Source organism: Podarcis liolepis, assembly GCF_965112155.1.
Source record: "Podarcis liolepis genome assembly, chromosome: 16".
Classification (NCBI taxonomy): Eukaryota; Metazoa; Chordata; class Lepidosauria; order Squamata; family Lacertidae; genus Podarcis; species Podarcis liolepis.
Window position 1 is genome coordinate 27,487,166 of NC_139567.1, and position 23,973 is coordinate 27,511,138.

General features: G+C 47.2%; 1 protein-coding gene across 3 annotated transcripts in view; it reads right to left on the bottom strand.

Annotated features, from left to right (window-relative positions):
* Positions 1 to 2,797: 2,797 nt before the first annotated feature.
* Positions 2,798 to 23,973, bottom strand: part of ST14 (ST14 transmembrane serine protease matriptase) — a 39,493-nt gene continuing 18,317 nt past the window's right edge. For 2 of the 3 annotated variants that reach the window (XM_083479229.1, XM_083479231.1), the window contains exons 4-19: positions 23,858 to 23,928; positions 23,075 to 23,235; positions 21,489 to 21,524; positions 20,544 to 20,781; positions 19,208 to 19,347; positions 18,055 to 18,152; positions 15,839 to 15,948; positions 14,224 to 14,354; positions 13,750 to 13,854; positions 12,426 to 12,533; positions 12,158 to 12,271; positions 10,734 to 10,856; positions 9,719 to 9,902; positions 8,312 to 8,586; positions 6,934 to 7,073; positions 2,798 to 6,136 (exon numbers count right to left, since the gene is read on the bottom strand). In XM_083479229.1, coding sequence (XP_083335355.1) covers positions 5,975 to 6,136; positions 6,934 to 7,073; positions 8,312 to 8,586; positions 9,719 to 9,902; positions 10,734 to 10,856; positions 12,158 to 12,271; positions 12,426 to 12,533; positions 13,750 to 13,854; positions 14,224 to 14,354; positions 15,839 to 15,948; positions 18,055 to 18,152; positions 19,208 to 19,347; positions 20,544 to 20,781; positions 21,489 to 21,524; positions 23,075 to 23,235; positions 23,858 to 23,928 — 2,196 coding nt within the window. In that variant the 3' untranslated portion in view covers positions 2,798 to 5,974. Of the gene's footprint in view, positions 6,137 to 6,933; positions 7,074 to 8,307; positions 8,587 to 9,718; positions 9,903 to 10,733; positions 10,857 to 12,157; positions 12,272 to 12,425; positions 12,534 to 13,749; positions 13,855 to 14,223; positions 14,355 to 15,838; positions 15,949 to 18,054; positions 18,153 to 19,207; positions 19,348 to 20,543; positions 20,782 to 21,488; positions 21,525 to 23,074; positions 23,236 to 23,857; positions 23,929 to 23,973 lie in introns of all 3 variants that reach the window. The other variant, XM_083479230.1, reaches the window with a different exon arrangement.

Here is a 23,973-nt window from a genome sequence, read left to right on the forward strand (position 1 = left end):
TCCTCCTCCTCCTCCTCCTCCTCTCTGTGGCCATCAGAACGCTGCCCAGGCCACACACCCTTTGCCCAGGTCACACCCCACATGGGCTCCTCTTTGCACCCCAAGAATTTGTGCCTGGCTGGACTGCGTGCCTGAGCACTGAGAATGCCTCCTGCTTATTTGAACGGACGCTAAAGAGCAGCATGTGAGTGCACGTAGAAACTACTATCAATTATTACTAATTAAACTTCTAAGTAGCTTATTTGCAACTCAGGCAACTTGCAAGTAAAAGCAAACATATACATAAATTAAAATCGACATAAGAGAGAACCAGTAGGTTATGCAAAGGTGGAATTTACAAGTGTTACTCTGCGTGCTTTTCCCTCTGCCCTCGCCCGCCACTGGGCACATGGCCTCTGGAATGTTGCCCAGAAGGGAATTTGGCCCCCTAGGCTGCAAAAAACCGTCCCCACACCTGCTTTATGGTCAGGACAGCTCCAGCTTTCAGCCTGGGTGCAAGGCACACCAGCACTTGGCTGTCTTAAGCAAAATTGCCTCCAAGGGCTAAGCAGCTCCAATAATCCTTCCTAGCAGTGGCAGGACCTCCATTACTCCAAGCCAATTAAAGTGGATGGATTGCATTTGGATTTGTCTACATTTAATTGCTGCTGCATCAGATTTGCGAGACCTTGGCGGGTGGACCGGGGGGAGGGGGTGTTGTTAAAACTTTACCTAAGATTAGCTTGATTCTCTTGTGCCAATCATAAGATCCGCTGCTTTCTTTTCGGTGACCGAGAGGATGGGGGAAAGACCCGAGGAGGGGAAGCCTGCAAGTCACGGAGGGAGAGATTAAGGCAGCAGCTCTCGCAGCCTCGTTCCAAGCAGGTTAAGGAGGAAGAAATTAGGGAGAATTTCTACCGGGGTGGGGGAACCACTGCTGCTTGTATTAGAGCAACATTGGCTACCAGCCATTCCATCAGTAGGACAAACAGGAATCAGGTGCAGTCCATCAGCTTTGCTGGAGTTCCAGTTCCATCAGGCACCTCCTGCCCCTGAACTGTGCCAGCTGGTCATTATAAAAAAAAACAATTGCTTAGAAATTGGTGCCTGAGTTTTGGTTTTTCCTCTTCCCTCCCTGTCCCTTTCCCTTTGTGTGTCTTTTTAAAGACTGTAATCCAGCATACAATGGGTCTGCCTTGTTTTAAATTGATTATACATAAGCCACTCCTGGAGCCTTTTTGCCTGGAGAGCAGGGTACAAAAAATGCTCAAAATGCTTTTGGTCATCCACCCCCATTAAATTCAGTCTGTTTTGTCCCCGACTTCTCTCTTTCGGGTAATTTGACGGATGCCTTTTATCGTTTTCGAACTTCCTGAGCCTGCCTCTGGTCCTCTTAAAATGTGTGCCTGAGTGTGGGGGGCGGGGGGAGGTCATGCATGCGCGCACACACATGCATCTTTTGAGAACATGGCTCTAAACTGATGCACCTGAACCCTAAAGCACAACACAATCCATAGCCTTCCATTTCAAACACAATCCATAGCCTTCCATTTCAAACACAATCCACAGCCCTCCATTTCACCTGCTGCAGCAACCGTGGCTCGTTTTGTACTCTGCATAACACAACAATGATTTTCTAGCATCTTCCAGTTTTCTCATACACAGGACCTGGTTGTTAAAACCACTGGGAACTGTAGCTCTGGGAGAGGAATAGGGGTCTCCTAATTACTATCTGCACCTTTAACTGCACTAAAATTTCCAGGAGTCTTCTGTTTAAAGTGGCACACTACTGCTTTAAATCTGCCTCTATTCTTTCCTCTCCACCCCTTAAACGTTTTTAACATCTAGCTAGCTAAAGAGCTTTGAGGATCTTAAAAAGCTCATTCATTTGCTTGTGACATTTTACTTGGGCCCTAATAAAGCTTTTAGTGTATTGCCCCTTTGGAGCACTGCCCCTTTGGAGCACTCTCCATTTGCAGAGGCGTTGAGCGTGTCATCTTCCAGGCGCTGCTGAACTACTGCTCCCAACCTCCCTGGCTATTGGGCCATGCTGGCAGGTCTGCTGGGGCTACCACAGCAGCATCTGGAAAGTTGTAGGTTCTCCACCACCCGCTAATTCACAAGAAAGCTCAGCTAACTCCATGATGGGTCTCTCATGCAAAAACAGTTTGCTTGAATTACTATCCTTGTTATAACAAGCTGTGGTGGTTTCCTAGCTTTGTGCAAGACCACAGCGCCATCTGCTGGAGGGGGAAGCACCAGCAGCATATATTATTGCTTTCCCCCCTTATCATTTAATCACTACTCTTGTACAGTGATACCTCGGGTTACATACGCTTCAGGTTACAGACTTCGCTAACCCAGAAATAGTACCTCAGGTTAAGAACTTTGCTTCAGGATGAGAACAGAAATCGTGCTCCGGCGGCGCGGCAGCAGCGGGAGGCCCCATTAGCTAAAGTGGTGCTTCAAGTTAAGAACAGTTTCAGGTTAAGAACAGACCTCCGGAACAAATTAAGTACTTAACCCGAGGTACTACTGTATGATCATAAAAATAGCCTGCTGGATCAGGCCAAATCCCCACTTGGTCCAGCACTCCGTTCTCACAGTGACAAACCAGCATGGTCAACAAATATAGGTCCCTACATTATATCAGGGGGTTGATGTAAATGACCTTTGAGGTTTCTCTCCCACCTGATTCCCATTCTCACACAAACAAAAGTTCTGCTTTAAAAAAAAAGGAAAGGAAAGGACAACGTATTGAGATCATTTTTGTTACAAACAGTTCAGCACCTTTCAATGTTATCAAACGAGACTAACATTCTGTACAAAAGAATCGGTTTTAATGCAGATTAAAAATCACCAGACATAACAATCTCAGTTCAGACCTTCAACAGCAAAAATGGGTTTCCATTTAGATGTATTTACAGTGTTATTTTCTTTTTAAAAGGTACAATATATACATAAACAACAGAAAGTTGAAAGTCAACTCATTTAAAAATAATTTTGCAACATTTTCTTTAAAAAAAATAAAAAAGATAAATTATTGGGGGGGTCCCCTTATCTGTCCCTTCTTGTGGCTCCATTTTGCAAAAATGGAAATCACCGGCGCATTTCCTAGATTATTAAATACCCTTTTGAAAATGCAAATAGACACTTTTCCTGTTTTAGAAAACTACTACTTCTTTTTTGTTCCCTGCTTATTTTTTTTCACATCTATAAACTAGACCAACAACGAGGGAAATAGCAGATATCTGGAGCAAGTGTAGCAGAGGTTCATAAAGAAAACATTTTATCGTTATAAAAACAAAAACACAATTAGGCACAAAAAACAGGAACTCTGCCTAGGGAGTCTAGAGAAAGAGGGTCTCTCCCTATAGCGTCCTCCATATTCCCCTCCCCGTATCCATCTCTACTTTGGTGTGCTTATTACCCAATGCCCCACCTGCCCCATACATTCAAGGAACTATGTACCACTTTAAACAGTCATGGCTTCTTCCCCATAAAAATTGGGAACTGCCATTTGTTCAGGGGGTGGAGCTGTTATTCCCCTCACAGAGCTGGAATTCCCAAAGGGATGTAGCTCTGAAGGGAGAACAAGGGGTCTCCAAACACCTTGATGCCCCCTTAACAAACTACAGCTCCCAGGATTCTTTGCGGGCAGCCATGAATGTTCAAAGTGGAAATACGCTGCTTTAAATGTGCAGGGCACATGGCCTGCTCCGCCAGTATGCTCACCAGCATCCTTTGTTCTGTACTGCTGCTACACAATCAGGGGTTCCACCATGTTAAAAGGTGTCCTCTGCATTCCTATACAGCACCCCCAGACAGAAAAAGGGACCCCTCTATAGTCACCCACCACTGACACCGAAAACAGAAACAAAGCTTCAGCATCACATGCCGAGATCCATACATTAAACAAGGATATACAATTAAGGCACATATTGGCAATGCCAATCTGACCCGTAACGGGCCAGAAAAATCTCATTCATGCACACATACAAATGGGTTCTCTCTCTCACTTTTGCACACACTCTATGGCTCTACCGACATCTAGCCTATTTTAAAAGGAAAACAGAGGAGGGGGGTGAACTGAGAAGTGAAGCCAGTACCCTCCCCCCTTCACAAAACCCAGACCCAGAATGTTCTCCTAAGGCAGATGTGGAGAAGGTATGTCTCTCTGGGGTGCTGATGGATCAACTCCCATCATCCCTGACCACTGGCCCTGCTGGAGCTGAGTTGGAGTCCTTCAACAACATCTGGAAGGCCCCAGCTTCCCCACAAAACTATAGTATCTGAGTGTATTACACCAGCTGGATCCTTGAGAATAACCCAGTGGAGAGAGACTACAAGTCCCAGAAGGCCATTCTTGGGATCCAGAAGTGCAGGATCGGGACACCTGGAAGTTGATACAGGATTCTGAGACACAGACTTAGCTACAATGCCTTTCAGTTCTTAAAAAAGCCAATATCTGCAATATTGAGGTCTGAGACTCCTTTGTATTCGCTCTCAACACCTGTACCCTCAGTTGGAACTGAGATGTCTTTAACCTTTGCAAAAGCAACTGCTTTGCAAGAGAGGATTCCCCTTATGATATTTTCGGAGCTATCGCTGCCCAAGAAAGTGAAATCCTGAAGCCGCTTAGGTGTGCACAGGCCACAGGTGTTCCAACAGGTCTTCTGTAGGAGCCCAAGAGCCTCATCTTTTGTTTTAGGCTTTCCGCGTCAAAGTCATCAGTGCAGGTTTAGACAAGGTAGAAGTCAAGGCGGTGTCAGTTACATAAACTTGCAAGGAGAAGCAACAGTATTGCAGGGTGCTGGGAAAATATAGTACAGACCCAAGGATATACACCTTTTAACTAGCCCATGGGCAGAGACATCTGCAGCCAGAGCCATTATCCCAGGTGAGGAAAGAGTCACAATGAGCTCAAGGAAGGGAGGCGGGGAATGAAGTCTAAGGTGTGCCCCAGGTAGGCAAAGTTTAATGGGGCAGATGCTGGATACCCTAATCCTAACCCCCTAAACACATTTTATGGGACCTGCGATGGAGCTTCAGGGGCTGAAGGCAGCCTGCCTGGATAGAAAACCTGCTGCAAACTTGGCAGATGGGAAAGGGCTGGATGGAGGCAAGAGCACCCGTTTATAACCCAGTTATAACTGCAGAACTTTGCAGTTAACTCTGCATTTAATGCCGTAATATCTAGCACACCTTTTCGGGGAGGTGACACAATACCAAGATGCAATAGCAGATTTGATCCTATTAGCCAAGGCATTTCCATCAATATTAATATCTCTGTGTGTTTGCAGTGTGGGAAAAGAACACAGAAGACAGGCAACCTCTCCGATCTATGAGCTGCTTTGAAAAACAAACAACGTTCTGGGAACTATCCTATTCATATGGGGAATCCTGGGGGGGGGGGTTTGGAAGGGAGGGGGAGAAGAGAAAATAGAAGACGTCACACATGCTACAGCAGACCAGATGAGTCCTAAAAACACAGAACAATACATCATTTCATCCTCTCTCTCTCTCTCTCTCTCTCACACACACACACACACACACACACACACACAAAAAGTGGCCACTTGGTGTTCACTTAAGGCTACTTGGCCCTCATGCTGCCAACTAGTGGTCATTTAGGGGTACCGCACCTACCGGGCCCCTGCCTCGGGCGGCCTGCACAGGAGGTACCAGCTCCCTTGCACATTTAAAGCAGGTTCACATTGAACTTATTTCAGAAAGTCTCTGGAGACAGAGAACATGAGCAGCAGAGGAGCGCTCTCAAAGGGGCAACTGCCCATCTAATCGGCCGCATACAATGAAGCCAGGAGTGTCGCTGGTTTCATTTTCGGAGGGAAAAAAACCGAGAAGGAATTAAGGAGCGAACAAGATTTGCAGAACCCCCTTCCTATCACAGGGGAATGTCTTCAGCTGCAAGCTTGATAGACCCAGAGATAGAAGAAGGGAGAGTCGTATGAACCGTCCCAGTCGCCGCAGCCGCCTACACGCCGGTTTGCTCTTTGATCCAGGCCCGCAGCGCCGAAACACGAGTGTACATTCCCGGCTTGTTCCTCTGGGCACAGCCTTCCCCCCAGCTGACCACGCCAGCCAGGAACAATGTGTTGTTGGCCTCCAAGCTGACCAGCGGCCCACCGGAGTCTCCCTGCAAAGAGACAAGAGCACACATGCTCAAAAAGGGGACCTGTTTTCATGACCCTTTGTCCACCAGCCCAAGGAGCCGTTTTGTTCTCAGGAGAGACCAGCATTTGCACCAAATGGCCTCCCTGGTGCACTGTGGTTCTGGTGGGGTTCCCGTGCCCTTCAGTTGGGTTTGGGCACCTCCAAGGGAAGAAGCTGGGATTGCAAGGCGAGGCAATGATGCCGGAGCGTCACCGCGAACAGCAGAGCCTGTGGGCTGCAGACAACCAAGTTCTACTCAAGAGCAGATGCACTGATATCATAGTGCAGTTCTTCTTGTTAAGAAGAGTTCGGATATGGATTTGATATCCCGCTTTATCACTACCCTAAGGAGTCTCAAAGCAGCTAACATTCTCCTTTCCCTTCCTCCCCCACAACAAACACTCTGTGAGTTGAGTGGGGCTGAGAGACTTCAAAAAAGCATGACTAGCCCAAAGTCACCCAGCAGCTGCATGTGAAGGAGCAGAGACGCGAACCCGGTTCACCAGATTACGAGTCTATCATATGAACCACTACACTACACTGGCTAGCTAATATGTTTCTGGTGCAGCACACTGCTTGTTTTGTGTTGCCCCTGTTTTTAAGCTTTTCTGGTTTTATACGGCCTTCCTGTGCTGCATTTTGTTTCGTCGCATCACCTTGAGACTTTTTCACTGCAACCCCCCTCAATTAGTTAATGAAGTAAGTAAGAAGTCGGCCGGGCTGTATTCTGAGCTCTCCACAGCCATGGCTCCCCCCTATCTCCCTGCAGACAATTCCTACCTGACAGGCATCTTTCCCGCCTGTGAGGACCCCGACACACATCATGCGGTCCGTCACGTCATTGGGCACCATCAGGGACCTGCACACGGTCTGGTTGATCACACGGATTTCGAGCTTCTGCAAGATGCTGGCACCGCTTCCTGCAGAGGACCACAGAGGAGTTGCATGGGAGTAGGGTTATAGTTTATTCAGGATGCTCTTTTAAGCAATCAATCAATCCATAAATACACACATACATACATACATACATACCAGCCCTGCTAAGAGTGCAATGGATTCTCCAATTACAAGTGCCCCAGATGCACAACCCCCACAAAAACTCTTAAACGCCTTAAGAGATGCCATTGGTTCCTGCCCTCTAGTTGCATCAGGGTAGAAGAACTCAGAAGCTGCTCCTCCCTTTAATGCAAAATGTTGCCTACGATAACTTTTACGTCGTCCGGCGCAACTTTATAAGATTATACAAACAATGCGGCATACAGCGAAATGGTGCCTATGGTCTCCAGCAGGGTCTCCCAAATGTGGGTCTCCAGCTGTTTTTGGACTACAACTCCCATCACCCCTAGCTAGCAAAGACCAGTGGTCAGAGACGATGGGAACTGTAGTCCGAAAACAGCTGCAGACCCAAGTGTGGGGGGAACTCTGGTCCACAGCATAGTTTGGCATGCACGAAACACATATTTTAATTCTTCTTCTTCCTGTCTTTACATAAGCCCTGCAAGACCAGTACTGATGCTGACACAATATATATTTGCATTAGTGGACAACAGTCCAAGCGACGGAGGTTATCGTTTTGTGCTTGTTAAGATTGTCCTTTTTTACATATAAAACTTTTTATTGCAAGACAACTTACATAAGAAATAAAAAAGAAAAAGAACAATTAGGACAGACAGAGAACAGATTGTCATGATTTTAGCATATACACTCTTGATAAAGTCCTGTGGTGGATTCAGAGACAACTCTCTCGTTTTATCTTCGTGATATATATTTTAAATGTTGCCTCCTTCCACCAAACTGCAGATCTGCCCTTGTTTTACTCCCGTCACTGCCTCTGAGTTGGAATCACAGAACCAGGCAGAGGGCCTTCTCGGTAGTGGCACCCGCAATGTGGAATGCCCTCCCACCAGATGTCAAAGAGAAAAATAACTATCAAACTTTTAGAAGACATCTAAAGGCAGCCCTGTTTAGGGAAGCTTTTAATGTTTAATAGATTATTGTATTTTAGTGTTTTGTTGGAAGCTGCCCAGAGTGGCTGGGGAAACCCAGCCAGAGGGGCGGGGTATAAATAATAAATTATTATTATTATTAACTGTAGGGCACCAAGAGTCATCTAGAACAAAGGCCTAGGATGCCCCCTTCACATCCCCACCCAACTCACCTGATGCTTGAGTGGCTCCCCATCCCGTAACCCACAGGGATTTGCCAACGGGGAAGTCATGGGTGACATCAGGCAGGCAGATAGGCTGGATGTATTTGTTGAACTCAACCGGGCTGGACAGCTCTGCCACAGCAATGTCGTTGTCGTAGCTGGCATCATTGAAATATGGGTGGCGGATGACCCTCTTCAGGCCCCGCTGCTGAACGTTGCTGTTGCTCCTATCCCCCTGGTCAAGAAGCCCCATGTAGGCTGTTATCGTCCTGTGGTCCAAATGCCTGCGGAGGAATTAGCAGGTAAGAAGACCAGAGGATGCTCTGTTCTCTTAGAGGGGGTAGCCATTACGCCATGCACCCTGCGGCACTCAAGTTTGTGTTACACCCCCGAGTCCCAAGGAAAGTCATTTTGGGACTGCTGTCCATGCCCCCCCCCAAATGTGCCCAGTGGCCCAAAAAGGTTGGCAAGCAGCGTCTTCAAGAATACACAGCTGGTTGAAGTCGCAGAAATTTGATCCAAGGAAGGCGGAGAGCTTAGAAGCTCTGTCTATGCTGGGTCTGCTTGGGTTGCCAAGTGTGAAAAGAGCTTAGCAGCTCTTCGCCTTGCTCGCTGGACGAGGTCCCCTTGGCACAGGAATTCTTGGTGTGCTGAGAATTCTCTCCCCCCACCATCAATTGTGGGGGGGTGGGGGGGCTCCAATTATTTGGGTATACATGATTTTTGTGTCTACGCTGAACCCTTCGAACCAAAGCCCTACATAAGATGCACCCATGATGCACTGCGGAAGAAGCTTTGTCTTAAGAGAATGGTAGCTTTCCAAAATTATTTGCAAAGCCCATGATGGAGGGGAAACTGGAACCAGACAATCTCCTGGATCACAGTTTGTTCTGGTTCAGGCATGCCAGCTCCTAGGGTGCAGGTGTCTTCAGCCCCCTCAGTATGTGCTAGCAGGAGGCTGGGCCCCCTTGATGTTGAAGGGGCAGAGAATGTGGGGCAGTGTGCTTCAGTGGCTGGCTCCTCCTGAGTGCAAGGGAGGAAGCCGTGCTGAGCTCCGTGCTCCACCTCTTCCCAACGTCAGGAGAGCAACATGTGCATGACGTCACACATGCGCAACATGACCAGATGCATGACGTCGTGTGCGTGCAACATGTGTCACACTCATAACGGCACATGTGCCTCAATGCACGCTGCCCCCCCCTCGATCTTGGACGCAAGACTGCTCCTGTTCTGGTTTATGCGAAATCAGGTCTGAACAGAGACGAAACCTTAAAACGGCACCATCCCATGCTCCACTGGACTCAATGCACTCCCAGCATGCTGCGCAATGGACCCAGAAGCCTCACCCTCAAGTTCAAGCATATATGCAGAACATAAGCCAGTCCATTACCGGAGAAATCCTAGATCTCTACCCACCTCCTCCAGTCATCCTGGAAGCAATGCGCTGCAGACACCACCCAATTCTGAGATATCAAGGTGGCCCCGCAGAAGTGACCGGTGTCCTTGGTGTGGAAGCTGACCTGCCACGGCCACTCGCCCTCGTCGGAGTCCTCCCCACCGACAATCCGGGACTGCTTGCTGTAGAAGCGCTTGCCGCAGTCTGGAAGGAGCAAGAGTCAGATCACCAACGCGTGAGTAAATTTGCCCTCCTGCGATCCCCACGCAACATCACACATCACTCCTGCTTCTAGACCCTTATAGAAGGCTTCTAAACCCCCTTCCAGGTGCTGCTGAACTAAAACTCCCAGCATCCCTGCTCATCGGCCACACTGGTTGGGAGTGTAACCCAGCAATATCCAGAAGGCCACAGGTTTCCCAGCCCTGCCTCCAAATGCTTCTGCAAAATTAACTGGCAGCTAGAGAGGGGTGTCATTGCATGCATTTGCAAAACAGGCAAAATAGGCTTGCAGTAGGAATGCTTAGCATTTATATACTGCTTGAACCCTTGAAAGGGTTTCACATGCATTATCATACTGTTACAACAATCCCAGAAGGCAGCCTATTGTTGCTCCTGAAGGAGCGTCTCCATGCCCAACATTCAGCCCGGACACTGAGGTCCAGCTCCAAGGGCCTTTTGGCAGTTCCCTCATTGCAAGAAGTGAGGTTACAGAGAACCAGACAGGGGGCCATCTCGGTAGTGGAACGCTACCTGACGTTTAGAAGACATCTGAAGGCAGCCCTGATTAGGGAAGTTTTTAATGTTTGAAGTTTTATTGTGGTTTTAATATTCTGTTGGGAGTTGCCCAGAGTGGCTGGGGAAACCCAGCCAGATGGGCGGGGTATAAATAGTAAAATTATTGTTCTTGTTCTCTTTTACGTTTGTGACGTGAGTGACATTTCAGTCAGGTGCTCTTGGGCTGCTGACCCTCTGCTAGACGTGTGTCTCAGGTCATCAGCTTCCCAAAAGGTGACAGCTAGAACCATAACTCACTGCAACTGTCCTCGTCTGAGTTATCACTGCAGTCCTTATTCCCATCGCATTCCGGGTTCTTCTTGCTCAAGCACTGGTTGTTGCGGCACTTGTAGGTGTACGTTTTGCAGGAGACGGTGTCCACTGCAAGCAAACCACAGGCAAGGAGGCTCAGTGCCAGGAAACGTTTAGCACAGCAGCATTCCCTGAGCTAAGCACAGAGAAATCCACGTCCATAGAGGATCTTGCTTGCTTCCAGTAAGAATCTCCCTGCTGTGGAAATTCAGAGAAGAGCGGAGAGGGACTCCAGGACCACTGCACATCCTGCCCCTGGAAACCATCATCCTCGTGGGGAAAGGCTGTTTGCTGCTATGCATGTCTCTATTGTTATTCATTTCACAAAATTTATGCAATGCTTGACTGTTTTGTTTTTAAACACTCTCAAAATGATTCCTCCCCAAAAAAGGATAGAAAAATTTATAGCCCTAGTTTGAAACATACAAACACTGAAATGCTAGAACAGATTAAAACTATGTCAACTTTATAAGCATATCTGGGTAGGCTTGTTTAAACAAGAATGTTTTTAGCAAGCACTGGAAAGAGCACAGTGAATGCACCTGCTTGATATCAATAGGCAGGGCGTTCCAAGGGTAAGTGCTGCCCCCTAACGCAGCTAAGGCACTGAGATATCAGAAAACCAGAACAAATACTGGGACACTGGTGTGGGGGGGGGGTCGTCTATCTGTCTCCCCTGCTGCCAATGAAACCCCCTCCTCAAATTGCAGGAAAGCTGTGCTCTGCCTCTGGATTCTAAAACCAGACCTGAACTATTCAAGTGCACAAAGCGAGTTCCCCCCAGTTTTCTGGTTATTTCCTTTCATTTATTTACTAGCTTTTCCTCTGATGGACTCAAGGTGGTGTACACAGTTCTTTCCCCCTCCCTGCTGTATCCCCACAACAACCCTGGGAGGTAGGTTAGGCTGAGAGATGCTGAATGGCCCAAGGCGACATCCAGGGAGCTTTATGGCCAAGTAGGGGAGATTTGAACCCTGCTCCCTCCCAGGCCGTAGCCTGACACTCCAACCATGACCCCACGGCGGTGCCGTCCCTAGCAACTGACTGCAAGTCCCGTTCTCAGGGCCTTGGCGTAGCAGGGGTTGCTGGTGCCCCCTGAGACTGGCAGGGTGGAAGGCAAAGAAGCCAACAGTAGGGGAGGCACCAGAGCTGATGGTGGGCAGAGCCAACTAATTTGAGTTTTGTCTCCCTCCTTCTCCTCCCTGCTGAGTTCTACAAGGGCAAGAGTGAAGCTGAAAGGCAGGGACTCGCACCCTGGACTGGCTGGAAGGGAGAAGGCAGGCATCGGGGGCTGGCAGAGGGCAGACAAGGCAACAGACCCTCCCAACCCAATTATTTCCTATGGCTCCCCATGGTGCTAAGAGTCGTACCACGGCCACAGCTCCCCTCGTCGCTGCCGTCGCCGCAGTCATCCTTGCCGTCGCATTTCTTGCTCTCTGGGATGCAATTGCCGTTGCTGCACCGGATGTTATTTGCCGGACATTCTGCCCAATGGAAAGAGAAGCCACAGGTCAAAATTGCAAAAAAAGAAGCAGCAAAAAGGCACCCACACAGATCCCTGGCACAGCAGAGGCAGCGGGGGGGGGGGGACAGCCCACATCGCTTTGACCAAGACCCCCTTTCCCAGTCCACACTCACTGCACTCGGCCTCATCGCTGCCGTCCCCGCAGTCGTCCATGCCGTCGCAGAACCACAATTTCGGCTTGCAATAACCGTTCCGGCATCTGAACTGCTTCTCGGTGCAAGCTGAGAGGAAGGAGGCAGAGAAGCAGTTAAGAGAGGCAGCGCAACCTGGGGATTTACAGAGCAACAGGCCCCCACAGAGCGTCAGATATGGGATGGCTGAAGTAGAGTTTGGGAGAACCCAATGCTTCCACAAAGAGGCACCGATCCTGACCTGGAATCTGCAAGTCATGAAGGGAAGCATGCAAAAAGCAGGAAAAATAGACTGGTGCTGGTCTAGTGCTTGTCCTACTCAAAGTAGTCCCATTGAAATCTATGAGCATGAGATTTTATGTCTGGTTTTTTGTTTTGTTTTTACAATAATCTATAATTGCATATGGACTATGTAGACTGTCCTCAGGTCCTGTTTTGCAGAATTTTGTATAGCTTGCTTTTAAAAAGAAATTTTTATTTTTTTTTTAAATCCATTGACTTCAGTGGGTCTACTCTGAGCAGGACCAGCATTGGAGACAATCCTCTTGGGTTTTTTCCTCAACAGGCACAGGTTTCTGGAGCCTTTTAAGTTATTTATCACATATTTATCCCACCTTTTCCTCCAAGGAGTTCAAGGTGGCGTACATGGTTCCTCCCCACATTTAATTCCCCACAAATGAACTTGTGAGGAAGGTTGGGCTGAGAGGCAGCGACAGGCACAAGATCACACTCTGTGAGCTTCATGGCTGAGTGGAGATTCAAACCCTGGACTCCCAGGTCCTAGATGAAAGGCAGTGCCCTTTCTATGGCAGATCAGGACTTGCCCTTCAGCAAAGCTATGCCATTCATTTTTTGTGCCAAAAGGTCTGGAAACTACCTTTCGCCACAGCAGCTGCGTTTGGTGCTGGCCACAGAATTCACCACCCAAAGAATCATAGCTTTAATTTGCATTTTTTTAAAAGCAAGTTTCTAGACCATATGATGGCAAAACATATGCGTCAAAGGATGTAGAAGACATTGCCTGCCAAAACCTCCTAGGTCGGAAGGTGGGTTGGGGTGTGGAAATTGGGATTTCCAGGAGTTTTATACAGAAACATTTTTATTTTATTTTTGGCATTCCCAACAGCTCATCTTTGGAACGGTTTTGCAAACCGCATGAGGCATAGTCAAATTTGCACACTTTCACTTGGTGGCAGAAACCAGATCCGCTATAATGCATGATCAAGGCACAAAGCATACGTAGCCCCATTCCATATCCACATTTCCAAATTCTCTCAAGGGAGCTGAGCAGAGGAGAAGGACTCACTGCAGTTTTTCTCGTCGCTGGCATCCGTGCAATCGTTGTAGCCATCGCAGCGCAGGGTCTTGGCGATGCAGCGGCCGGTGTTGCAGGCGAATTTGCCTGGACAGGCTGCAAGTCAGAAATTGGGATGAGGGGAGAGAGGGGAGGTATGTTAAGTCTTGCAAACAGTGCAAAGTACTAATTCCCTGCCTCCTTTTTCAACGGGATGTTTTCGGTCTGCCGCACGGGAAGTCTCTTCCCCTTGCAACTGCTAAGGCCGCCCTTGGATGCAAGAGGCCGGAAAAGGAATGTGCAAAGGGAATGGGGTCAATAACATTTCTTTTCTCCTTCCTCCAAGCAGTGCACCATGCGATGAACCTCTTCTATGCCCTCCTTCGTCATTTAAAAGGTCCAAATGCTTTAAGTCTCTCCCCCACATCAGACCCACCCACCCCACTCCCAGCACCTCACCCCCAACCTCACAGCATTCCCACTTACGGTCGTTGGTTTGGTAGGACATGAACTCTGCCGAAAAGCCGCTGTCTACCAATGAAAGATCCGAATGGAAACGGACGGAAATCTTGTTGGTTTTGCTCAATATTACAAATTGCTTCTTCTCGCCGCAGTACCTGAAGGGATCACAAGGAGGCAAGGAGCCAATGAGAGGAGAGATGGTTCTTTTTTTAAGACAACATCATTCCAAACACAGACACTGAGGTGGACAGGGGTCTCCCCATTCCTCCCCACCATAAGAGAGCAAGCCCATTGCACAATACAGTATATACAAGACTAGTCCTGCCCAGGGACTGAATTGCTGCACTAAGGAGCTGGTTTCCCTAAACAGTGTGGGAACCTAAGGCTCTCTCCAGAACCTCCTTGTCCCATCTGAGCCTGCCTGTGCATTGAGCTCAGCCTCAGATGCTTTGCTTTCCACCCTGTCGCCATGAGAGGTTCAATGGAGAGCATAGCAGACGGGATCTTTTTAGTGGTAGCACCACAGTCAGGTTTTCTGGAAACCTATTTGTATATATGCCTTTGCCAACTCTCACTATGACTCCCATCATCCCTGACAGCTATGCCGTCTGGGGCTTTTTAAATGAAAGCAGTGCTCTTTATGTTAAACGATTTGCCATTTTCAGCTGTTTTAATACACTGTTTGCCATTCCTCTTTAAAACTGTACATTTTGTTTTGGTTTGGTTTTCTAATTGCTTTTATCAAACACTTTCTTGGGTTACAAAAGCGCACACAGCGTCTCTGCTTTCAGTTCATAAGAGTCCTTTTTGGAACTAGTGTCTTTAATGCCCATTTATTTCAGAGCTGCAGTACTCTGTAGATATTTTCCAATTCAAGGCTGCAAACCTGGTCCAGCCCCACTGCCAGCAGCAGCAGCAGCTGGCAAGAGAAGTGCCACTACAGCATCCCAGGGGATGTCCAGGCCATGTGGAGGAGTGGTCGCCCCTGAGCCACACTGACCTTGATCCTGCCCTGCCCCAGGATGGGACCCTGATGCCTTCGGGCAGGAAGCCAGGTCTCTTTCCTGCCAAGATTCACATTCCTTCTAAGAAATCACAGCCTCAGTGCAGGCTTCCTCAAACTCGGCCCTCCAGATTATTTTGGCCTACAACTCCCATGATCCCTAGCTAGCAGGACCAGTGGTCAGGGATGATGGGAATTGTAGTCTCAAAACAGCTGGAGGGCCAACTTTGAGGAAGCCTGCCTCAGTGGGTGGGGGGTCCCCAGATCCAATAGTTAGCTCTAACTTAAAAAATAAACAAAAACACTTGAGCTTATTTATAACATAACCAAGTATAACAACAGGTGCCAAATAAAACAAAAGCAGAAACCAGACCTAAGCATATCGGAATGAATTTCCATACCAAAATCCAATGTGATAAATTAATATCACCAGGTTCCAAATGGGTTTACATTATCCTAACATTTTTTTTTGCCCCAAAACATTATATAAAGGCTCCGTTTCTCCATAAAGGCATCGCCTTGTTGTCTGCCCTCTCTATTTCTCACCATCTGTGTAAACCTAGCCAGGCAGACCACATCCCAGATTTTAGTTTCACCCCTTCTCTCACGCCCAGTTTTGGCACTTAGCTCTCTTACTTGACGTTGTTGACTTCCACATAGTCTTTGGGGCAGGAATTGAGTGGGATGCCAGGCTCGGCAAGGAAGAAGTTGTTGAAGCGCACCTTCGCTCTCTTATCCGTGGGGACCTGAGGACAAGAAGTGGGTGGTGGGAAAAGAGATGAGGGACTCAGCTACACCCAGTCAACTATGTCATTGTAACTGCATTACAAACATGTGACACCAGAGGGCGCTGTAGTGCAGCCCAAATCACTTACGGGATTTTTCATTATGAGCTTTAGAACGCATTTTTTTTCTTTCTATTTTAACTTTACAAAGTTGTTATTGTACTTCACCAGATCTTAACCTATTACAGTATTTGTAAGAACGGATTCCAAATATTGTTGAATTTGTCCATGGCAAGTCTGCGCTATTATGCAAGTTGTTGATATGTTGCGAGTTTATATAAGTCTTCGATCCAATTGTAGAAGGGAGCTGCATTTTTATTTTTCCAGTTCATCAGTATTAGTCTCTTTGCTATGGTAAGGGCACGGAGAGTCCACTCATATTGTCCTTTTGTAAGGTTCCTTGCAGGGAGGGGGCATATGATTCAAAAGGATATTTTGCTCTGTAAAAGTTAAGGTTGTTCTGTACAGTTCTGTTGATAGTTTCAATTACCTTCTGTCAAAAATCTTTCAATATAGGACGATGAAAAAACGTGTTTTAGAGAGGCATTGTCGCTATTGCATCTCCAGCAGTTGGATACCTTAGATAGCCCTTGTTTAAAGAAATGCAACCGGCTCCAGTATATTCTAAATATTATTTTTTGTTGTATGAGCCTCAATTCAATATAACACATTTTCCTGTAACTTTTTAAAAAATGTCTCTAGATCCAGCTGAGGAAAGAAGCAGTGGCAGCATGACTACATGACCCTTTGGGTCCCTTCCGACTCTGCACCTCTGTGATCACTTACAAAGCTAGTTTTTAGTTTCCTTCACAATAGTAATAATAATAATAATAGTAATGTATTTATACCCCGCCCATCTGGCTGGGTTTCCCCAGCCGCTCTGGGCAGTTCCAACAAAATATTTAAAATACAATAAAGCATCAAACATTAAAAACTTCCCTAGACAGGGCTGCCTTCAGATGTCTTCTAAAAGTCAGGTAGTTGTTTATTTCCTTGACATCTGATGGGAGGGCGTTCCACAGGGCAGGCGCCACCACCAAGAAGGCCCTTTATCTGGTTCCCTGTAACCTCACTTCTCGCAGTGAGGGAACCGCCAGAAGGCCCTCGGTGATGGACCTCAGTGTCTGGGCAGAACTGGAGGTGGAGATGCTCCTTCAGGTATAATGGGCTGAGGCCGTTTAGGGCCGGCTTCCTCAACCTCGGCCCTCCAGATGTTTTTGGCCTACAACTCCCATGATCCCTAGCTAGCAGGACCAGTGGTGAGGGATGATGGGAACTGTAGTCTCAAAACATCGGGAGGGCCTGGTTTAGGGCTTTAAAAGTCAGCACCAACACTTTGAATTGTTCTCGTAAACATACTCCCAAGCTACTTTGGTAACAGAGCATCAGATTAAAAAGAACAACCACCACCATGTATCTTTCTTGGGAGCAACCAGAGCCTAAGAGCAGCCTGACAGACCAGGACAATGGTGCACAAACTCCTGCAACCTTGTTTCCCCACAGCAGCCAACCTGAGAACATGCTTTGCAAACTGGGAGCCAGTAATACGGAAACAAGTGCTAACACGGCATTGAATTCCACAGTATTTCCGGAAGTGGCTTTTAGGTCATATGGGAGCTCAAATATACAGTGGTACCTCGGGTTAAGTACTTAATTCGTTCCAGAGGTCCGTACTTAACCTGAAACTGTTCTTAACCTGAAGCACCACTTTAGCTAATGGGGCTTCCTGCTGCCGCCGCGCTGTCAAAGCACAAATTCTGTTCTCATCCTGAAGCAAAGTTCTTAACCTGAAGCACTATTTCTGGGTTAGCGGAAATCATGGAAATCAACAGTAAGCGAAACGTTGGGGTAATAGAATGGGCTGCCCATGGGAATGCAGCCTTCTTCTGTTTGCTAAATTGTGTCGGGTGGTTTTCAAAATTTATTGATACGGCATGCAAACTGCTTTCTTTCCCCAACACACACACACACAGATCTGCGTGTTGCAAGATGCTTTAGTCCCAGCTCGCTGTGAAAAGGCAGCAGTTAAACTAAGTGTGGTCCAAGTAAGAAAGGAGCCGCTCTTACCACTATATTCCAGACACAATCCGTACCAGGAGGATAGTGGGCTGGGTAATAAGGAGAGGAGAAGGTTCCGGATATTGCCGTCAAATCTGCGCCACAATCTAGAATAAGCGGGATGGAAGCAAACAAAGGAAGTGAGCCCTACTTCTGAGGCTGCAAGGACAAGACGACAGGAAGAGAGACGTCGGCAGAACATCCTTAATGAGGGTAAGCCGGTCTCCGGAGGTACTAGGCGGACTCTGAGGCCTGGATTGGACTCAGGAGACCAATTACGCCTCACCTGTTCACATCTGTCCTCTGACTCAGCCCCATGTGCATCTCTTGTTAGAAGGCATCGTTAGAGCAGCATCGAGAAGGATGCTATTTATTGCCCAGTTGTTCCAAGACAAAAAAAGGGGGGAAATTATTCCCCAGCTTTTTCCCTCTTACGAAAGGATGGATTACCCACAAGATGATTTTCGGCGGTGGATGCTTTTTAACCCAACCTTCTCCTCTTCTGCTATAAGTCAATCTTCCATAATCAGGGGTGGGGAGCCTCAGGCCCTGGGGGCAGAATGTGGCCCCTCCAGGCTTCTGCACCCGGCCCCCTGAAGTTTCCCCAGGTCAAACCCCTCACTGCCCCTGCACACACCAGGAATTTTCACCTGACAGGACTGTGCCCTCGGAGCGTGACTCTTGCTCAGGGACAGAGAGATGTGGGAGCCCAGAAACTAGCCTACTGCACAAGGGTAAAATTCGCATTCATTGCTCTGCCTGCTTTTGTCTCTAGACCCTCCCACCAACAGCATGTGGCCCTTGGTAAGTTTCCCAGAAGGGAATGTGGCCCTTGGGTTAGAAAAAGACTATATATGTTCGTAAATGTAAGTGGCTTTTGCTTTTTAGCAGGGATTCCTGCATTGCAGGGGGCTGGACTAATCAGTGTTTCCCAAACTTGGGTCTCTGGCTGTTTTTAGACTACAGTTCCCATCAACCCTGACCGCTGGTCTTGCTAGCTAGGGATGGTGGGTGTTGTAGTCCAAAAACAGCTGGAGACCCAAGTTTGGGAAACACTGAAATAGAGGCTCCTAAGGGTTCCTTCCAACTCTACAATGTTATGAATGAATAGAGAGACAGACAGACGACAGACAGACAAGAAGTGGCTGCCAAGGGCTCTTACTTTTTTTCTTTGGCATCTGGAAGAACTCTGCCTTGAACCCGGGATACCGCTCCGTGGCATCTGTGATCAGCATGACCAGGAGAACATTTGTAGAGGAGACAAAGGTCAGGTTGTAGGATGGTCCATAGCTGCCACACAGCCTGGGAGAGAGGAAAAGGCCAAGTGGTGGATGAGGGGAAGAGAAAAGAGAGTCAACCACCCAACAGCCACTCTTTGCAGCAGCTCCTCTTCTGCCATATTGGAAGTGGGCTTAAGAACCACAGAGTTCATTCGGGAGACAAGCAACGAGAGCTATGGTTGCTCCCAATGAATCCAAAGCCCACCACAGTACCATCCCTTGCAACTGGCCCCTCCACCTCTTGACACTGGATCTGGGGGGCACCAGGAAAAAGCTGCTCTTCAGCACTGCAACCATTTGCATTTTAAATATTAGAAGGATGCCGCGTAAAAAACCCCAAAAACTCCACTGTTTTAATGTTAGCTGATTTTAATCGAGCCATTGGCACATTGCATTGTAATTTGTTTGCTAGGAGAAAGGAAAACTCTGATCCTAAACCTCCACTGCCTTTGCGGGACATCTTCGGAATAATAGTAATAATAATAAATAATAATAATAATAATAATAATAATAATAATAATAATAATAACCTTGCTAGTACCTTTCCTGGGAAAATCAGAGCCTTACTAAGTCAGGTTCCTATTGGAAGACCGGACAAACGCTAGAACATTAGCAGCGGGAAAGTTTTTATCGGTGGTTGCAAGAACCAATGATCCCTATCTTTAAGTCTGAACAAAATGCTTGTTTAACCTGGAGGTAGGCTGTCTGAATTGTGCATTGCTTTGTAACAATTTGTTGGGTCTCTAGACCGTAATAAAGATTGATTGATTGATTGATTGATTGATTGATTGATTGATTGACTTATACCCTGCCCACCTGGCAGGGCCTCCCCAGCCACTCTGGGTGGCTTCCAACAGGATATTAAAAACACAATAAAAAAATCAAACATTAAAACTTCCCTAAACAGGGCTGCCTTCAGAAGATAAGGCCAATGAGCGAACCCTATACAACTCCAGATTGGAGTCTCTAAGATGGTTGGATGGCGTCTTGTACCCTTCCTTCAGGAATTTCCTGCAGCCAAGCTGGTGCTAGACTGGTACTGCTCTGCTTTTGAACCTTGTACCTTCTCTGCTCCTGAGCTATGGTCTCTGTACCGCAAAGAGCCTTTGAAACTTAAAAGAGGCAAACAAGAGCAGAGACCGAGCCCACCGTCTCCTTCCAGCGTAGGCTTGCTGCACTTCAGAGGATTCATTCAACAGGGAAGGGCAGCCGACTTACTTCACCAGCGCATGGGCTTCGACGGGGCTCAGCGTGTCGTACACCTTGACAAAGTCGTTCCCCATGTTGCAAGGCTCCAAGTCGAACGTCGTGAAGGTCAGGCTGATGACGGAATCGGCGTCGGCTCTCAGGACCCAGAGGCATCGCGCGTTGGACGGGTAGGCGCTGTTTGGGAACCCGGGTGTGGTGAAGCTGGTGACCACGCCCTCTTTCGCGTGCAAGGCATAGCTGCAGCTGTCTGAAAAGGTGGGGGGAGAGGGAGGGAGGATGAGGAGGAGGGGGTCTCAATAGGGAGAATGCAAAAGCAATGAAGGACCAGTGGTCCATTTCAAAGAAAGTACCAAGAAAGAGTCCAACAGGGCAGGATACTAAGTTGAGGCCAAATGGTTAAAAAAAAAACCACCATGTTCACCAATATCCTTGGCTATTATAGGGGGAAATAAACACTCCCAAAACCTGCATGATTTTTTAAATTTTTTTTGGCACGCAATTTAAACTCTTTCCCCTCATGTTAAGAAGAGGACATTTTCACAATGCTTGGGGCATGCTTTTGGTCCCCCCCCCCCCCAATTTTTGCTTGCTAAATAAACCAGGTTGGGCGGGCAAGGAAGAATAGGTAAGAGTCAGTCATGCAAGGCTGAAGTCTGTCCAGCTCTGTTGCACCTCTGAAACCCCCAAATGTCAAAAACAAGGCATTAAGAAGCGGCCTTTCTGTCTCCAAAGCAAATTCATCTTAGGAAGCTTCGCTTGAGGAAACCAATCCAGCCACAAAACTGATTTGGACTCTGCAGGGGCTGTTCTGGGTGGTTTGCCCTTCATAACTTGGCAGAGCCTTGTTCCCCAGACTTGGACGCTCCTATCTCTCCCAAACGAGGAGGAACAGGCCTCCTCGTACAGACGACCCAATGTGTCTTGTATGGCTACAAAACCAAACACAGTACTTACTGTCCCGTTTTGCCTTTATGATATCTGGATCGGAAGCTAGGAGTTAAAGAGAGAGAGAAAAATACATTAATTGTGCAGGCCCCGTTGTAGAGGGAACCCAGCCAGTCTGCATTCCCTGGAGACACAAAGGTTGGCTCATCTCTCCCCCTACTTTGATGGACTCCAATGCAAGGATCCTTTGTGAGAATGTAGAAGTGGATGAGTCACCATGACTCAGCCAAAAAGATGTATTTCATTTCATTGTCGTGGATTTCCCTCCCCAAAAATCTACCCGAGGCCGCAGTCTGTACTGCACACCCATAAATAAACTTCTGAAGTATGAATTAAGTAACATTCTTATAGTTCCTCAGTTAACAAGTTTCGTTGCAGGAACATTTTTAATTAGGACATTTTTTTGCGGGGAGCATGGAGATATAACCATCAGAATCGGAGCACAGGGTGGGGGGCAGTGGGAGTAGGGGAGGCAATCTTTACATCCCTTATTCTGAAGAAAAAATTCAAATGTCTTCTGGTCCTTTAATATGCCAGCCCCAGGCCTCTCTCCCCCACCAGAACCCCTCATTATAAGGGTGCAATATTTAAATTTACTCATTTCATAAAATGTATACACTGCTTGATTGTTAAAAAACAACAACAACTCCTCAAAGGGGTTTACAGCAAAAGATAAAACAATAACATTATCAATAAGAAAAGTGAGTTAAAATAAAAATAAGACTAAAAACAGATTAAAACTCACATCAACTTTCTTAACATGTGGGTAGGCTTGTCTAAAGAAGAATGTTTTTAGCAGACGCCAGAAAGAGGACTGCAAAGGCGCCTGCCTGAATCAATAGGCAGGGAGTTCCAAAGTGCGAGTGCCGCCACACAGAAAGAATGAGTTCTTACAAACATGGAACAGGTATTATGTGGCACCTATAATAGTGTAGCCTTTAAACAAAACAACATTTTGGAAACATTTAAACAAAAGAAAAGCCTTTGTGTCTTACCCTAAATAAAAGAAACCTCTTAAAGTTCCCTGACAAAGCTCTGAAATGCACAAGTACCTCGGGCGTTTCGCATCTGGCTATTGACCAAATCCATCAGAAGGCCCAATAAACCTTTTTGCAGATGTTGAGCAGTTAGGAAAAGTTTGGAGAACCGATCTTTTAAAAGGGAAAGTTCTCCAAACTGTTCCTAACCACTCAGCAACTGCAGAATGTTACGACTTAGGGCATGGGTTGAATTGGGCCTTCCGAATGGCTGAGTCCCCAACCCATAATAGCCCAAGGACTCAGCTACATTAGTCAAAATACAGTGTTATAAATGCGTTATAACACTGTGACACCAGATGGCGGTGTAGAGCTGAAATGACCTTTTCAATTGTGAGCTTTACAATGGTTTTTAGCAGATCGTTTTCAGAGCGTTTGTTTGATAGCCGTGCAGATCTAGCCCTAGTCAGCCACTATGTCTTCCCCACACATGTTTGGCTCTCATTTTCCAAAGCCAAATAGGCAGCTGAAATTTCCTCTGGGATGAAACACTCAGGTTCTCACAATCAAGGCTGAGTTGACCGAACAGGAGGTGGAGAGAAGAGAAGAGAGACTTACGGAAAGCGACGACCGTCTCAACTCGCATTTCATAGCTCCCCCTCTGTTTCATCCCCGCCTCATTTGAAGCCTGGATGTTGGCCATGGCCCTGTCAAGCGCTTCCACATTGTGTTTAGGGACACTGAACTCTGACCAGTAGTAGGCTATAATGCTGCCCTCGCTGCTCGGAGAGGAGGAAAAAGAGGCAGGTTAGGAATCTGGACCAAACCATCAGGGTTGCAAAGAAAATCACAGAATTGTAGAGTCGGAAGGGACCCAAAGGGTTGCAGGAAGCCTTGGCCAACCCTGACTGCCCCAATCACTATAATCCAGAGCTTTCCAAACTGTGCGTCACGACACGTCAGTGTGTCTGCTGCAGTGTGTAGGTGTGTCGCGCAAACGCTCCCCACGCTCCTCCCAGGGCTGGAAAGAGGTTAGTTTGACCTCCGGTTTGCTAGGAAAACTGAATCACTATGTCACGAAATGATGCACGTCCGAAAGGTTTGGAAAGCTCTGCTATAATCTATTGTGAATATTGGTTTCCCTAAGGCCTGGCTCTCTCAAACATACTAGCAGGACAACAGAGGCCATGTTGCAAAGGAGTCTCATTTAAGGGGTTTTTGCCCCATTACTATGGCAAACCCATGTTCGGAAGAGCAAGTATGAGTTTGCGTATCTTGTTGTTTGCAGACACTGTGTTTTCCACACAGCTGGGGTTTTTTCCTGCCTTATTAGAAATTATCTTAAATGACATTTTAAACAACAATTCTGAGCGGTTTTTCTTAAACTTGGTCATTACCCACCTGAACGCGACGATCTGAGTTTCCTTGTGAAAAGGACTGACATCCTGATTATTTTTATAGATGTTTATAAGCTAAAGATGAGAAAAAAGGTTAGAGTTTAGTGTAAATAAAGGAAC